The 16,080-nt window shown below is 42.4% G+C and overlaps 1 protein-coding gene across 4 annotated transcripts in view; it reads left to right on the top strand.

Moving 5' to 3' along the window:
• The window catches only part of TULP4 (TUB like protein 4), a 129,090-nt gene extending 124,434 nt beyond the window's left edge, over positions 1 to 4,656 (top strand). For all 4 annotated transcript variants that reach the window (XM_044421953.1, XM_044421964.1, XM_044421984.1 and 1 more), the window contains one exon: positions 4,159 to 4,656. In XM_044421953.1, the coding sequence (XP_044277888.1) occupies positions 4,159 to 4,275 (117 nt within the window). In that variant the 3' untranslated portion in view covers positions 4,276 to 4,656. The remainder of the gene's footprint in view (positions 1 to 4,158) is intronic.
• Positions 4,657 to 16,080: the final 11,424 nt, after the last annotated feature.

Below are 16,080 nucleotides of genomic sequence, written 5' to 3'. Positions count from 1 at the left end.
CGTGTCTACATAGGTTTCCACCCAAAATCAGCTATAAAGATGGGCATTCGAATGCAGTCAGAGCAGTAAGATCTTGAGTCCATTGACTGGGTGTTTATTCTTCCAGGCACAAAGGATAGCTTGCTTTGCGACTGTTGTGGCTCCCAGAACCCACTTTTTCTGTTTGTTAATCCCCCCATCAAAAGATTATAATTTAAAAGCTCATGAGCATCTGTTATCATAGATTTTTCAAAATCAAGATTTATGCAAGCACTGGCTTCCAGCTAAAAAGAGTTTCCACAGAGCACGCCTAAATATCACTGATAAGTTATCTGCATAACATTTAGCAGAGGTCACCATTTTTTTCTTAATTAGACAGTGTTGTCTCTAATGTTTGCTGAATCAGAACTTAATGTTTTCTGAATCAGATTCGGTTTTAAATCTAACAAAATAGTACATAAGGAAGTATAGGCAACCTTCCATTTATAGTATATCACACAAGTGAGTACACCCCTCACATTTTGTAAATATTTTATTATATCTTTTCATGTGACAACCCTGAAGAAATGACACTTTGCTACAATGTAAAGTAGTGAGTATACAGATTGTATAACAGTGTAAATTTGCTGTCCCCTCAAAATAACTCAACATACAGCCATTAATGTCTAAACCTCTGGCAACAAAAGTGAGTACACCCCTAAGTGAAACTGTCCAAATTGGGCATTATTAGCCATTTTCCCGGTGTCATGTGACTCATTACATGGTCTCAGGTGTGAATGGGGAGCAGATGTGTTAAATTTGGTGTTATCACTCTCACTCTCTCATCATACTGGTCACTGGAAGTTCAATATGGCACCTCATGGCAAAGAACTCTCTGAGGATCTGAAAAAAAGGATTGTTGCTCTACATAAAGATGGCCTAGGCTATAAGAAGATTGAAAAGACCCTGAAACTGAGCTGCAGCACGGTGGCCAAGACCATACAGCGCTTTAACAGGACAGGTTCCACTCAGAACAGGCCTCACCATGGTCAACCAAAGAAGTTGAGTGCACGTGCTCAGCATCATATCCAGAGGTTGGCCTTGGGAAATAGACGTATGAGTGCTGCCAGCATTGCTGCAGAGGTTGAAGGGGTGGTGGGTCAGCCTGTCAGTGCTCAGACCATACGCCGCACACTGCATCAAATTGGTCTGCAGGGCTGTTGTACCAGAAGGAAGCCTCTTCTAAAGATGATGCATAAGAAAGCCCGCAAACAGTTTGCTGAAGACAAGCAGAGTAAGGACATGGATTAGTGGAACCATGTCCTGTGGCCTGATGAGACCAAGATAAACTTATTTGATTGAGATCGTGTCAAGCGTGTGTGGCAACAACCAGGTGAGGATTACAAAGAGAAGTGTGTCTTGCCTACAGTCAAGTATGGTGGTGGGAGTGTCATGGTCTGGGCCTGCATGAGTGCTGCCGGCACTGGGGAGCTACAGTTCATTGAGGGAACCATGAATGCCAACATGTACTGTGACATACTGAAGCAGAGCATGATCCCCTCCCTTTGGAGACTGGGCTGCAGGGCAGTATTCCAACATGATAACGACCCCAAACACACCTCCAAGACGACCACTGCCTTGCTAAAGAAGCTAAGGGTAAAGGTGATGGACTTGCCAAGCATGTCTCCAGACCTAAACCCTATTGAGCATCTGTGGGGCATCCTGAAATGGAAGGTGGAGGAGCGCAAGGTCTCTTAACATCCACCAGCTCCGTGATGTCGTCATGGAGGAGTGGAAGAGGACTCCAGTGGCAACCTGTGAAGCTCTGGTGAACTCCATACCCAAGAGGGTTAAGGCAGTGCTGGAAAATAATGGTGGCCACACAAAATATTGACACTTTGGGCCCAATATGGACAGTTTCACTTAGGGGTGTACTCACTTTTGTTGCCAGCGGTTTAGACATTAATGGCTGTGTGTTGAGTTATTTTGAGGGGACAGCAAATTTACACTGTTATACAATCTGTATACTCACTACTTTACATTGTAGCAAAGTGTCATTTCTTCAGGGTTGTTACATGAAAAGATATAATAAAATATTTACAAAATGTGAGGGGTGTACTCACTTTATTAGGCTGTATAGAACATTGTAGCTTTCTGTTCCATTTCTTTCTAATATAGTGAACATACACTTAATTTTGCTCCAAAAGACATTTATAACTAATATAGGTTTAACTTTTGGTAAACAGCCAATTAATTTTTCTAACTGTATAGGAGGTGCCAAAGCACACATGCTATGTCGTTATGTGCTGTAAAGTCTTCTCCTTGTGGTGATCCTTTGAATAAAAGGCCACCAAGATGTCCTGTCCTTCACAGCTCTGCTCAGCTCTTATAAATTCAAGGCTGTGGTTTCCTTTATGGAGTCACTCCATCTCTTGTTTGGGCTTCCTTTTTTCTTCTGCCTTCGATTTTCCCTAGCATGATTGTCTTCTCCAGTGAATTTTGCCTTCTCATGATGTGCCCAATATATGACAGTTCAGTTTTGTCATTTTGCTTCCCGGGCAAATTCTCACTTGATTTAATCTAGGACCCATTTCTTTGTCTTTCTGTTAGTCCAGGATATTTGCAAAGCTCTTCTCCAACATCCTGTTTTGAAGGCATTAATTTTCTCCCTGTCAGCATTCTTCACTTATTCAATCCATATTTAACACACTGTGGTGTTTGATAGAGATCTGGGCAGGAGCAAGCTTTATGTTGATTAAATAAAGACTTTATTGTTTTATCCAGATTTTCTTCTTACATCACCCTAATCTTTTTGTTGTGAGAAGCATATGTAATAATCCTTCCCTTCATATAAGCCATAGACACCTATAATTCAGTAGCCCAGGATGTAGCTGAATCCTTGTTAATCTCAAAATATTCTTTAAATTCAGAAGCCATCTGTGTTTTAAAATTATTATCATTAAGAGAAACAGTCATGTACCAGATGCTACAGGGCATAACAATATTAGAGAATTTAATTCCTAAATGAAACAGCATGATCTAAAGACCAGTACATAATCTAATCTAAAACAGTTTTGGTCCTCAGATGAAAAAAGACACAATCCTTTTCCACAGGATATCTATATATCACATGTAACTCTGACATGCAGGCCTTCAGCACTGACTGAATTAGACTGAAATTTGTGACAGAGATTAGTGTTATCCAAAATTGGGCCAAGAATCTCATTAAAGTCTCTAATTAACAAATGTTTATAAGAAATAGCAGGCAGGTGAATCCAAACTAAGACCATATACATTCATCATGGCAATTATCAAGTTTGTAGATGTGTCCACTAAAGTAAGGAAGCTCCCATCTGAACTGGAGATTGCTTGTTACACTGCTATTGGTGTATTTTTACATATTAGTATAGCCTTTAGCATTCTTAGAATTTCCTCTAGTAGAGACTTCCCCTACCCAATCTTTGTCAAGTTGTTTTTTTTTCTTCCACCAATATGTGTGTTTCTTGCAAAAAAGCAAGGCCACTGCTTGCTTCTTGAGAACAAAAAGTGCTTTTTGCTCTCATTAGGAGTGCCCATCTCCCTCACATTTGAAGTGATGGTGTTCAGAGGCATCGTGTTTCACAGAATACAGATGGCCTTCAGAGTTATGTACTATAAACACAAGTTTGCCACCATCCACACTTTTACAACATTTATAAAGCTAAACAAAAAATCCACATGAGCTACACAGATTTATAAACAACCCCCTGCTCCCATCCTAGCACCTCTAAAATGTTTTGTCACAAAACAAGCCATCAGGCACGGTATTCACAGTGCCTGCACGGAGCTTCTAGGACAGAGTCTATGCTGCTTATAACAGATCAAGTGTATGAACTTACTAGAACTCATATACTTGGATTTGCTGCAAAGCTTGGGAAACGCCTGCTGTGCGGACGTAGCCTCCCCAGCATTCTTTCTTGGATTCAGCTCCCTAAATATTGTGGGCAATTTTGCCTGGTCTTTGAAAGCATCCTTTCAGGACAACCTCAGTGATTCCGCTGAAACCACATACCAGCTGGATTCCCAAGGTGACCTAAGAGCTTGCGAACTTCTCCCTCCATTAAGAGCCCACTCTTTATTTAACTGTCATCTGAATACTCATATACAATGTCTGTTTATCCACTTGAATTCCTTTTCTCCTCCCACTACTTTATCCTCCAGGTCATGCAGTTTGGGAGGATTGACGGCAACGCATACATTTTGGACTTTCAATATCCGTTTTCAGCAGTGCAGGCCTTTGCAGTAGCTCTGGCTAATGTGACTCAACGCCTCAAATGAAATGAGAGCAGAGACCAGAGAGAGGGAAAACCGAATAATTTTTTCTCATAAGGGCCGACCCAGGAAGTGTCATGGAGGCCTGAGAGTGATCTGCAAAAGATACTGGAGCAAAGGAAGAAAGTGCAACTGGGAAAAGTTTCCACGTGCCCAAAAGAAGGCATCAACTTTGAACATTATTGGGAATCTGGGTGGGAGGGGGGTCTCTTTGGTTTGGGATTTCTTTTCTTTGAATCAACATTGTGCTGGTTTTTCAGGGCGAGCAAAGGATGAGAGCTATTCAGTGTTACGTTGGGAAATGTGGCTTTTGGCTTGTTGTGATGGTTCTTCTGTGTTTGCTGCAAAAAGTAGCTGATGTAAGCTAATAGAGGGATTTTAAAAGACTGCCCTTTTTCTTCTTCATTCATTCTTTTATAGACTGCTTTATATCATGCTGTCCTTTTAAAAGCAGGGAACATAAGTCCATCCCCCATCACTTTCTACTATTTGCATCAATAGTAATAGCAAAAAGGAACAAACAAAAAGCTATAGTATACTTGAAGTCACGTTTCTTCTCTGTTAACTGAGGACTGTAGGTACCATGGAGATTGTTCAGACATCCATAGCAGGGTTCTGAAATATTATTCAAAAGGAAAACAAATCTGTTACCTTGGGGGCAGTTTGCAGCAACACTCTGTTGAAGAGGTTCTTATTCTTTTTTTTCCCCTTTTTGTTCTGTGACCTGGGCTATGATTCTGTACCAGACAGTGAAAAATGGAGGTGGTGGGGAAGGAATGGTGAGGCATGCCGACACGTACATGTTGATTTAAAATATTTGTACTGATTTTGGTAAAAATGTGTGAGTTCCATAGGTGTGACTTGGTGTGGCATTTAACAAGAGCTGCATCCACTGATCCTCACTTTACAGTGTTTACAGCAGTTGAATAAAGAAACAGTATCCTCTGAGTGAGAAGATGATCACTCCGAGTTCCACAGCACTATAATCCTGGTTTGGAGGGATGTAGGCATAAACTGGAACATTTCCTGTCTCTGTCACCAGTGCACCTGAGGCAGTCTGGTCATATCTGAGTTCCTCAGTGATCCAAGACCTGGAAGGATCAGGAGCTGACATTGCCAAGAGTCATTTGCCTAGAAGCTTGAGTCTAGAGTTGTGAATGGATCCACACAAGCAGACTGTAGTAAGGATAAACTACAGCATCTTTCCTTGACCTCAAAATGTTCTGGACTACAGCTCTCAGAATTCCTGACTGTTGGCCATCCTGGTTGAGGCTGATCAGAGGTAAGTCTAAAACATCTGGAGAGCACCAGTTTATGGAAGGTCAATCTAGAATTCACTGAAGGGAGTCAAAGCCCAAATGATCTAAGTTGGCTACAAGAAGGAAGGTGACAAGTAGAAGAGTTGGAGAGCAAGTATTGGTTGGACCAGAGTGACCTTCCCCAACTTGGTGCCCACTGGGTGTTTTGGACTTCAAAACTTCATCGTTGGACTTCATCATTGCCACTCAGCATAGCCAAAGGTCAGGTTCAAGGATGCTGGAGCAGAAGTAGCCAACTAAAGTAGGCCAGGACTAGGTTTTGTCCCTAGGCAGGTTTAGTCTCTGGGCTTGACATACAGATATATAGCCTTCCTGGCTAATGGGGTAGGACATAAATCTAAGAAACAAATAATGGTGTATTTATAGCCAGGCTAGGTCAGGGAGGATCATTGGAATGTCATGCATAGAGTTATGCTGGAGCCCAGGGAAAACCATACTTTCTTTTCTCCAGCCATTATTCAACATTGGAGTGTCTTCACCTCCTGAGGTGCCACTGTAAAGTTCAGAAGGTTCCTGGTTCAAGTTCAGCTGATTCTGGTACCCTGCTGGATGAGAATACAAAAAGAAAGTTGGAAAGACCTGCCATGTCCCTATTCTGCAGTCAAAGCATGTGTTTTCCGGCTATAAATTGGAATGGGCAATGCTCCAGAAAAAGGATTGAAAGCCAAAACTGATGAGGAACATAATGGTTTCTTTAATCAACTTTATGTAGTAAAAGAGACTGTTTCCACCTGATGAACACTCCATTATGTGTCAGAGGCCATGACAGGTATTTCAAAAGAGGTGGTTTTAAGAAGGAGTGCGTCTGCTTCATGAATTCATTATGCTTCTATATTTTCCTGATTTTGAGCCGGAAATTACTTCATCAGTGAATGTGCACAAACCAAAATATATTTCATAGGAGTGATTTGCAGACTATATAGTAAAATTCAACTGCAGATCACTGGAAACATGACTGTAAAGACAGTGATGTAACCATATTGTTCAGTTTAATTCCATCCCAAAGAATAGTAACAATCTTAAAAAGGGAAAAAAAAGGCCAGGCAGGTCAAATGAATGCTTGACCTGAACAAGGCAAGAGAATCTTGGCTTGTCCCTACCCCCCATGCAAAAGATTTGTTGGCAGACCATTTTTATATGGAAAACTCATGAAAGGTAACATAGCCCACGTTTTATGTTCCATAGTCTGTACCAGAAAAAGCTCTAAATTCTGTGACAAATATATGTGCACTTGTTTCTCTAATTAGCACAAACTGTTTTTGCTAATGTGAAGAGATGCTTTCAGACAGAGGGCTTCTAGTGCTATCATTCAGAAGGCATTGCACAGCTATTTCATTTTTTCTTTCCTAATGGTTTTTCTGTGGTAAGAAAAAAAAGGAAAAGTAATTGGAAAACATGGGAGGGTTACAAGTGGAAGATAGTGATGTCTGGATAGTCCGTAAAATTTGGTGAATGAGGTAAACCAATGCCATGATCAACTGTTTCCCTAACAGGAGCCTCACAGGAATCTTTTGGTACCAGTGTTACTCAATGTATTCATAAATTATGAGTGAGCAGTGTAATGGCAAAAAATGTGATGATTTCTATTTATGTAGGTGCAAAAAGGAATTGCAAGGAGCTGCAAAAGGTTTTCTCCAAACTGGGAAAAAGGGCATCAAAATGGCACATGCAGTTCAGTGTAAACAAGTGTAAAGTGAGCACAATGGGGCAAAACAATCTGTTTATACTTGAAGTTGGAAGGTGACGGGGTTTGAGCTGGTGGAGAAGAAGCAAGAAAGGGCTCTTGGGGCTGTGATGGACAGCTCAGAGAAAATGTCAGCTCTGTGCAGTTGCGTTGGAAAAAGGTAAAACTCCATGTTAGGCCCAATATGAAAAGGAATTAAAACTGTCAGTATTGTAACCACAGTGGGACTGCTGCATGTAGTTCTGGTGACTACATCTAAAAATAAGATATTGCTATCTTGGGAAAAGGGCAGAAAAGGGCAAGTAAAAGGGCAGAAAAGGGCGAGTAAAGTGACCAAGAAGCTGCAGCATCTCTTCTGTGAGGAAATGTTAAAACAGCTGGGTTCATTTGGCTTAGGAAAAAGACAAGGAGGGGACACATGATAGAGGAATACAAGATTATGCATGTTGTAGAGAAAGTGGATAGTGGAAATATTCTTCTCCCTCTTTTGTAATTCTAGAACCTGGGGTCATCCCATGAAGCTGATTTGTGGGGGATGTAGGACAGATCGTAAAAGGAAGTACTGCCTTACACAGCACACAGTTAAACTATGCGATTGACTTCTGCAAGATGGCCACCAATGTAGGTGGTTTTAAAGGGATTGGGTGAATTCCTGGAGCAGAAGGTAGCCAGTGACTCATATTGATGGCTGGGTGTTACCTTCAGAGGCAGGATGCCCATGTATGTCCCCGGCGTTAGGGACTAGTAGTGGGAGAGTGCTGTTGCAGGCTTCCCATGGACAGTTAATTGTCCATCAGGTGAACAGAATTTTGAGCCGAATGAACCTTTCGTCTGATCCAGCAGGGCTCTTCTTATGTGATAAAAGTCATCTGAAAACACCTAAGATGTGGGGACGTAAGAATTTGGCAACCACTGAAAGCTGAAAAGTCCATCCACCTTCTGTAGATTTCCTGTCATATCCAGTATATGAACACCCAACCTGCCTGAATCCATTTAATAAGGGCGCAAAGCTATCCATATTTAGACAGAAGAAAGACCTACAACTTCTAGCATGGCCTAGCCAGCATGACTGGGAGTTTGGGTCTTTCTAAGTATGCATAGCATTGTGCCCTAAATCAGTTAAAAGTACCTTGCTACAGGAAAAATATGTTCAGAATTGCTCACTCATGACACGTTTTGCATCAAGAAATGTTTAAGAATACTTTCTAGCCTTTGATTTTTGTTTTGTGTAGACTTTCTCCTCATAGCATCACTTCTGACACTATGTTGTCGCCAGATCAGGTGCGGGAACTTCATGTCCTTTTAGACATGGTTGCATTCCAGCTCCCCAAAGCCCCAGACAGCACGGCCAAAGGACATAGATGATGGGAGCTTTGGTCCAACAAAATTTGAAGGGTTCCTATTCCTACCCTGTACCAGAGTGTCCATTTTTCCCTATTGTCCTGCCTCCTCAGCTCCCAGCCCTTGGATTCTCCCCTCCCATCTCACCAGTCTCATGGCAGCACACTGCCTGGACTCTCTCTTGGACTTGTACATTATTTCCCATTCTCCCCAGTAGCCCTTTTCCTGTCCCAACTGCTGAAAAACAGAATATTCTCTACATGAGTATAAGAAACAAATTAGGAATCTTGACTATTTGGCTCAAGGGCATGAATAGATGGAAGAGCACAGCTAGATGGAAAGAGGTTAAACGGACTTTAAATAGTAAATGGTAAAATTATAGGGGCAGGCAGGACAAGGAAGGGGAGGCTACCAAGCCAAGGAGCCTCTAAAATCGATGGGAAGAGAAGGATGGAATGATACCAAGAGTATCAATGCAAACCCTTAACAGGGATTGAGATCCAAACTTTCACCAAGGAAGGGTGTAGACACGATGATGACACATTCTTCGGCTTGTTGATCATGGAAAGGAGAAAGCAGCACAAAAAGCAGGGGGGAAACCTCAAAAATGAAAGAGGCGAGCCTCAAAATGATGGCAGCATATATAAGAAACTTATAAAAATCTGCACTGGCTGCCATGTTTCAGAAGAAACCTCCCACAGGTGCTGAAGAATGTTATTTTCTTAGAATGCTTGATCAGGGAACTGCATCTCTCTCCCCCGACCCCTGCCAGGAAGGTGTCTGCTGAAACACAATCGCCTTTTAAAAATACAATTTTTCATTTCTTTTGACACCTGTGTGAGGCTTGCCAGTTTCTCCCCGCTCCAAGGCCAGTATTCATTGATAGTCACCACAGTTCACTAGGAAACTGGCAGCCTAAATAATTGAGCATTAAAATATTCTCTCCAGTTGACCTCAGTTTAGAACAATATCCACCCTTTGCCACAGGCTGACTAGAGAGAAGTCTCATTCTCTGCACTGAGAGTGACCTTAGGCCTGGATTCTGAAAGTGGCCGCTAAGCTCAGTGTGCATCTGCCCAATTGATTCCTGTGAGATGGAAGAAGAGGCTGCAAGAAGAAAAACCCCTGCGGGGTGGGTGAGAGAACACACACGCACACGTGCCTTCTCCTATACAGTTCAGAGGCATGTGTTCACTTCTCTGGCTTGAGTGGGAGAAGAAAGAGGGTAGAACAAGCAACAATGCTTGGATGGAATCATTGTGCCTGTCTGGCAAGGAGCCTGCAGGCAACAGGGTGGCCGTGTTCTCCCTTTGTGGCCTCCTGTAATTGCGGCCGTGCCGTCAGTCGTCGGTGCGCTATTCCTGGCTGCTGGACGTGTTCTTTACTTGCACTTGCAGTCGCAGCTGAAGCCTAGTTTGAGAATCACCATGGCTGTGGGGAAAGGTCAATCAAACTCATCAATAATAAGAGAATTTGGCTCCGATCTGTTTTTTAATGGGAAGAAACGTTCCCTGAGCCAGTAGTGTTATTTTGATTTACAATCTGAAAGGAAGCTTTTCAGTTCAAGTCCACATAAAACACTTCTGCAATGTGAATTAATGGTGTAACCTGTGAGTTTCAGCAGCGCTACATACCATTCATCTTAGAAGCACATGTGGAAAGCACATCTTTGATCCTTCCTCCATGAAAACCACTTCAAAATAATATGCCAGGTTCACATCTTGAGGGCTGGCCTTGGTACCTGGCATCCTTGGGCAGCTGCCAGGACCCTGGCAAGGTAAAATGTTGATGCTTACCCTGGATTCCTGATCATTCCTCCTTGCCCCTTGGCATTGAATACTTATGCCTGCCTCTCATTACCCTTCTAAAGTCCCACAATGCCTCAGACCTAACAACACTCTTAAGCATTGTGGGAAATGAAAAAAACACACACACAGCTAGATCCAGATGCTCAGCAGTGTTTGAAGTGGTGGTGTTGTGCTCAGGGTTCATTGATGGAGGGCAGGGGCAATCAGATGCCACCTTGCCCACCCCTGCCCCAAATTTGGAAGCGGCTCTTGATATGTCTGGGACCTTATAAAGAAGAGCAAATGCAGCAGTAGTAGAACTTTAAGATGAGAATGGTTCTAGGGAAGCCTTCAAGACCTTGGTGCCCTAGCGATGCTAGTAGAGAGATTATGCAAAATGTAGTCTGAGCAGTTCTAGAAGGCATGCAGTTGGGGACAGCTGTCCTGTGGGTTAATTCTTTTTGCTTTAGGTACTTATTCTTGCAAAACAGACTGCAAGAGTGATCTGGATCAGGAAACAGGCTTGCTCATGTAAATGTCCATGTGGTGAAATGGACCACATGCTGAGCCTGTTTGCAGGATCACAGAGAAGGAAACAAGCCATGGTGGTTTATTTCCCTGGCTGCTTATGCAGTGGGGATTGACATAATTGCTCTCACTGGCCTGCCTGGCTAATTGCTGTGGTTTACAAGCCATCTGAGAACCTTAAAACAGCCCAAGTATTCTGGGCGGCTTCCTAACCAGAGCAACAAGCTGCTCTTACTGGGTTCACATCTCCCAGCACAACACATCAGCAAGAGTAATTCTGCAAATCCCTCCAGAACTGGTTGGGATTTAAGCCACCCTGGCTTACTTTCTCCCTGTATGATTATGTGAACTCGGTCACTCGGTTTTATTTGTTTGGAATAAAACAAGTTTTGCATTCCCCTCTATGTTCTGATATGTGTACAACATGTCTGTGAGAACTCTCTTCATACATTATTTTAATAGACTACTCAATGAAGTATATGCTTTGATTTTCATAAACGTTTAAACTATATTATTTTTAAGAAGCCCCGGGAAATACCTAATGGCAAGCACTTCCTTCAATAGGAAGCCTTGGAGGATGCGCAGAAAAATAAAGTGTTTTCAGGCTGTGATTTGTTCCTGTTGTGCTAGTCAAATAGAAGGCCAGTCCAAGTAACCTACTAAGAGGACAAAATATGGAGCTGTATCTACTAGGGTCTAGGTGGGTGGGATGCCTTAGCAAGACTGCCTCCCCATATATCTGTGCAGATTTTAATTAAGTTTAGAGGTCTGCCAAAACAGTAGTATCAGTACTCTTTGGAGACTGCCATCTACCCATTTCTTCTTAGGCTGGTGCTAGTCAGCTGGTTGACTAGCAAAGCTGGGTACATTCCAGGTCCCAGTGATTAGTCCAAAGGCATATGATGATGTAGCTGCTTTGGAATGAAAATGAGTGGGAAACAGATTAAATAAGTCCTGGATCTGTACCACAGAATACATCCACAGGGCTGTATCAATCTTGTTTTTGTCTATTGGTATATTTAAGGCCTGGGTACAGAATATAGTGGAATGGCTGAAGATTCAGTAGAATTATTGGGATGGCAATCTAATTAAACCCAAATTTGGCCTACAGTTGATGCACCAGCTTGGCTAATAGAATGCTGCAGATCTTATATTTGCATCTTTGACCCTCCTCTGCTATCTCAAGGCTTTTCACACATTACGTATAGCTAGTCCTAAGTTTGCCAACATGTAGACACCAGAGCGACAGCCAATTATAACTCCCCAGCAAGTGTACCAGTATAATTTATGTATTTCCCATTGCCATTTGCATTTTTGGATGTGCACTTGCAATGTGTAAGATGACTCCAAAACATATCTTAGAAGTTGTGAGAAGAAAGCAACAGTGCAGATGGCTTTTATATTGGACAGGCTGAACACCTGTAGCAATGTTTTGTACACCTGTTTGTACAAGAAAAAGGAAATTCCCATATTTTCTTCCAGACCTTCTAGCACCTTTGGACCTATATACCATTGGAATTGTCTTCCCTGTGTGCCATGTAACTTCTGCTGGGACAAGGTAGCTACAATAGACAATATCTAGTAAAATCATCCTGCTATTAGTCTTTTTCCATTGCTGGAAATGATGGGACATGATAAGTTGAGGTCTTGTTTGGAACTCTCATAGGTTACAAGGAACTTTATTGACCATTTTCAGTACTTCATCAGAACAACTAAGTTGTTAAAACATAAACATTTAAAGACCACATTCCATGTTGTAATTGTGGTCCTGTTACTTCACACCAAATTAAGGGGACATGGAAGGAATAAAATCTGATTCAGGCCTTTGAGTAATTGCAATATATTTTTAAACCAAGACATAATGTGCAAAACATTGTTCCCTCGACTGAGCTGTTTTGGAGAACTGGGAAGACCTTCACTTGTTGAATGTCTGCTCTGTCTTATAAATGGTTGACCTTCGCAGGCCTTCATGCAGCATGTTAAGATGAAATGAATACAACTGACCAAAAGATGGACGTATTAGAAGATGCTTTGTGTTCCTAGAGTTTTGTTCAAATAGTGATCATAAATTGAGCTCTTGTCATAATTTCAATCATACTTGTCATTCCAAATTCTTGTTTAGGTCTGTAAGATTTTCTTCTTTTGTCTCAATATGACTTTCACTTTTATTTTGTTCCTCTCAGACTGTGTTTTATCCTCTCCTGTAGATTAGAGAGGAAAGTGTTTTTCTTGTTGCTGCTGCTATTTATTTAATTTTTAAAGAACTTGCTGTTCACTGTAGATAAAAAGTTTGTATTGTTGTGGAACTGTGTGGGGATAGATTGGGTTGAAAAGGAACTGTAGTCTTTGCTGGAAAGGGGTTTAATCTTTTTAATTTTGCATTTGTTTACACATACCTCATTTGGTTCTGATAACTTTGGTCATTGTTTCTCACTTTACCACTAGTTTTCTTCTTTTTGTTGCATTTCTGTTGCTCTTTGAGGATTCTTTTTTCTTTTGGGTTATGAGTTTCTTTTTCAAATTTTAAGAAATGTATGGGGTCTGATATATGGGTCTCCTAACCATGCCAAACCTGCATGATAATCTCAATTCTGCAGATAAGATGTCTCTGATGGCTCTATACCTACCTATTTTTAATGGCCTTTTGAAAATTATGGAGTTTTTAATGCCATTCAGACCTGGGTTTTCATTGTAATTTTTAACCTTGCCCTGACCTGCCTCTCTTGTCATGTGCCCTTTGTAATAGATTGTGCCGAAGATACCTAGAAAGCATTAAATGGTTTCCCTTCAACAGTGTAGTTTGCCCAAACTTTTGACTGTCTACATGACTGAGATTGGATCAGTTGCCCTATTTTCCTTGATGATTTGGAATTGTAAGAATTGTCCAGGTGTTGCTTATTAAATTTTTTGCAGACTAGAGAACCTGTGAGTTTGCTTTGATGTTTTGCTTCTTACTGGGTAGCTTAAATTGATTCACTTATGTGTATAGTATGCACAGCAAGGCCTTATCAGGCAATCATATCAGTATGTTAATGCTTCAGTGGTTCATTCTGATACTCACTGATCACACCTACTGTCACTCCTACAGCAGGGTATTTGGCGGATTAGAACCAAACTTTGGATAACAGCCAGTTTCCTCTGGCTACTTAAGTTACATTTCTTTATATACTTACAGGAGATAGACTAGGAACTCTCAAGTGAAGCTCATATCCTTTTCAGTAAATTAGCAAAGTGCTGAGTACAAGGTTATTACACACCATTCAGAGAGCTTTTTTGCTGAATGAATGGTATTTAAAAGTTTTAAATAAGTAAATATATCCTCTTTTCCTGGGCAAAAGTTTACATATCTGGAAAAACCAACTTTGATACAGATATATTTGTCATCAGTGAGGTTCACATACACTTGCCTATGAATTCCTGTAGTACGGCCCTACTTTAGATCTCAGCACCACATGCCTTGCTATTAGAAGCAGATGGAAAGGAGACCTGCAGAGGCTCTGGTTAGTAAATGAAAGAACTTATGGTATGCACACACATCTTCCAGATGCATGGTAGGTAAGGTAAGTCTAATGTCACAGGGCTCCTAAAATCTCAGAAGTTTTGGACTTAGGTGTCAGCAGCATTCAGAGCGAACTCTTGTTTCAAGATGTCAGTTCGTTGGTCAGATAAGTTTAGCAAAACTGTCAACAACTTGTTACTGAAAGGCTTTAGGTGGGTGATGATTCATGAGGCTGAAAACGGAGGCTACTTTTCTGATTGTTTCCTTATTAAGTAACTCAGGACTACCATCAAGCAGTTGAATTCTGGGTAGTTCTTCAGTCTGAAGTCCGGAACACTGTCATATCTTATTACAACTATTTCTAAAACTGTCCATTTTTCATTGCAGGGGATCAGGGGGATATTTGCTTGGTGTTTGCTTGTTACCTGCACTTCTTTGTTACTGAATGATGCTAGAAAATTAACAAGCAGCCACTGAATCTTTTTCCCCCACAATCCAGGCTTGGTATGTTAGTTGCAGGTTAGTCTTTTGAATTAATTTCTGTTTGAGGGCTGCTAAAATGCAATATTCCAGCAACAAAATATTGAACCATCCCTTATATAACTTAGCCAAAAACTGGACAACAAACAGATGGAACAGTTACAGATGGATCTTCAGGCCTAAGTCCAGGGCCTGTACAGCTTAATAGTCCATTTGCCAGGGAGTGGCTGTGATGAAGTCATCAGACCAGCACAAGCAAACTCCATTTTATTCCTTGTAATCATAATGGTGCTATGATTTAAAGGAATTTAAAATGCAAAAGTGCACTTTTTAAAACTCAGATTTGGTAAACACTTGAACATCCCAGTAGCGTAGAAGCTTGGAATGACTATGAAGTGGCAGGTGGGAGGAAAGAGAAATGTTGATTATGTGCTACAGTGCTGAAGTAACACAAGTGCCTGTCTAAAGGGGGATTCCATAAGACCATTAAAGATAAACTTGTATGCATGCTTAGACAGAAGAGAAGCCTGCAACTCTTGTAGTCCTTTTTTGCTTCTACGCATGCATAGGATTTTACCCTTAATCCAGGTCTACAATCACCTTGCTGCCCCTTAACAAGAAGCACCTCTCATTTATTGGCAAGACACCAAGGCTCCCTCTGCCGAGGGGGCAAGAACCTGCGGCTGGCTGGCAGGCGGCGTGCCATTCCGAAAGTCCCATAAGAACGTGTAAAAAGCCCGTGCTCAGGTGGCCATTTTGTCCCCGGTTGCGGTGTCCGTGGTGCTGATTCTCTCCCCGTTGCGCCTGCCCCGGTGCCTGGGTGTGGAGCGGGCGGGAGGTGGGACCGGCGGCCCTAGCCCGCCACGGTCCCCTTGCCTCGTCCTCTCCGCTGCGTGCATCGGGGAAAGGGCGTCCCTCCCACCGCCCCAATGTTTCCGACTTCAGCAGCCGAAGGAGAGCGGCCGTGAGTAATGCTGGAGGAGAGCCTCTCTCTCGCTCGCGGAACTCCCTCCGGCGCCCAGCAGCGGCGCTCTGCTCGGAGAGAGGCAGAGGAGAAGGCGGCGGCGAGGAAAGTGCATCGCGCCTGGCGTCCGCCTCCCGGTCCCCGGTCCCCGGTCCCCGTCCGCGCTCCGCGGCCCAGGCCGCTGCCGAGGCCCAGCGCCGGCGGGGCTC

The sequence above is a fragment of the Varanus komodoensis genome, unplaced genomic scaffold (genome assembly GCF_004798865.1).
Source record: "Varanus komodoensis strain SLA01 unplaced genomic scaffold, ASM479886v1 scaffold1, whole genome shotgun sequence".
Lineage (NCBI taxonomy): Eukaryota > Metazoa > Chordata > Lepidosauria > Squamata > Varanidae > Varanus > Varanus komodoensis.
The sequence above is the reverse complement of the archived record's forward strand: the minus strand, read 5'-3'. Positions and strand labels throughout refer to the sequence as shown.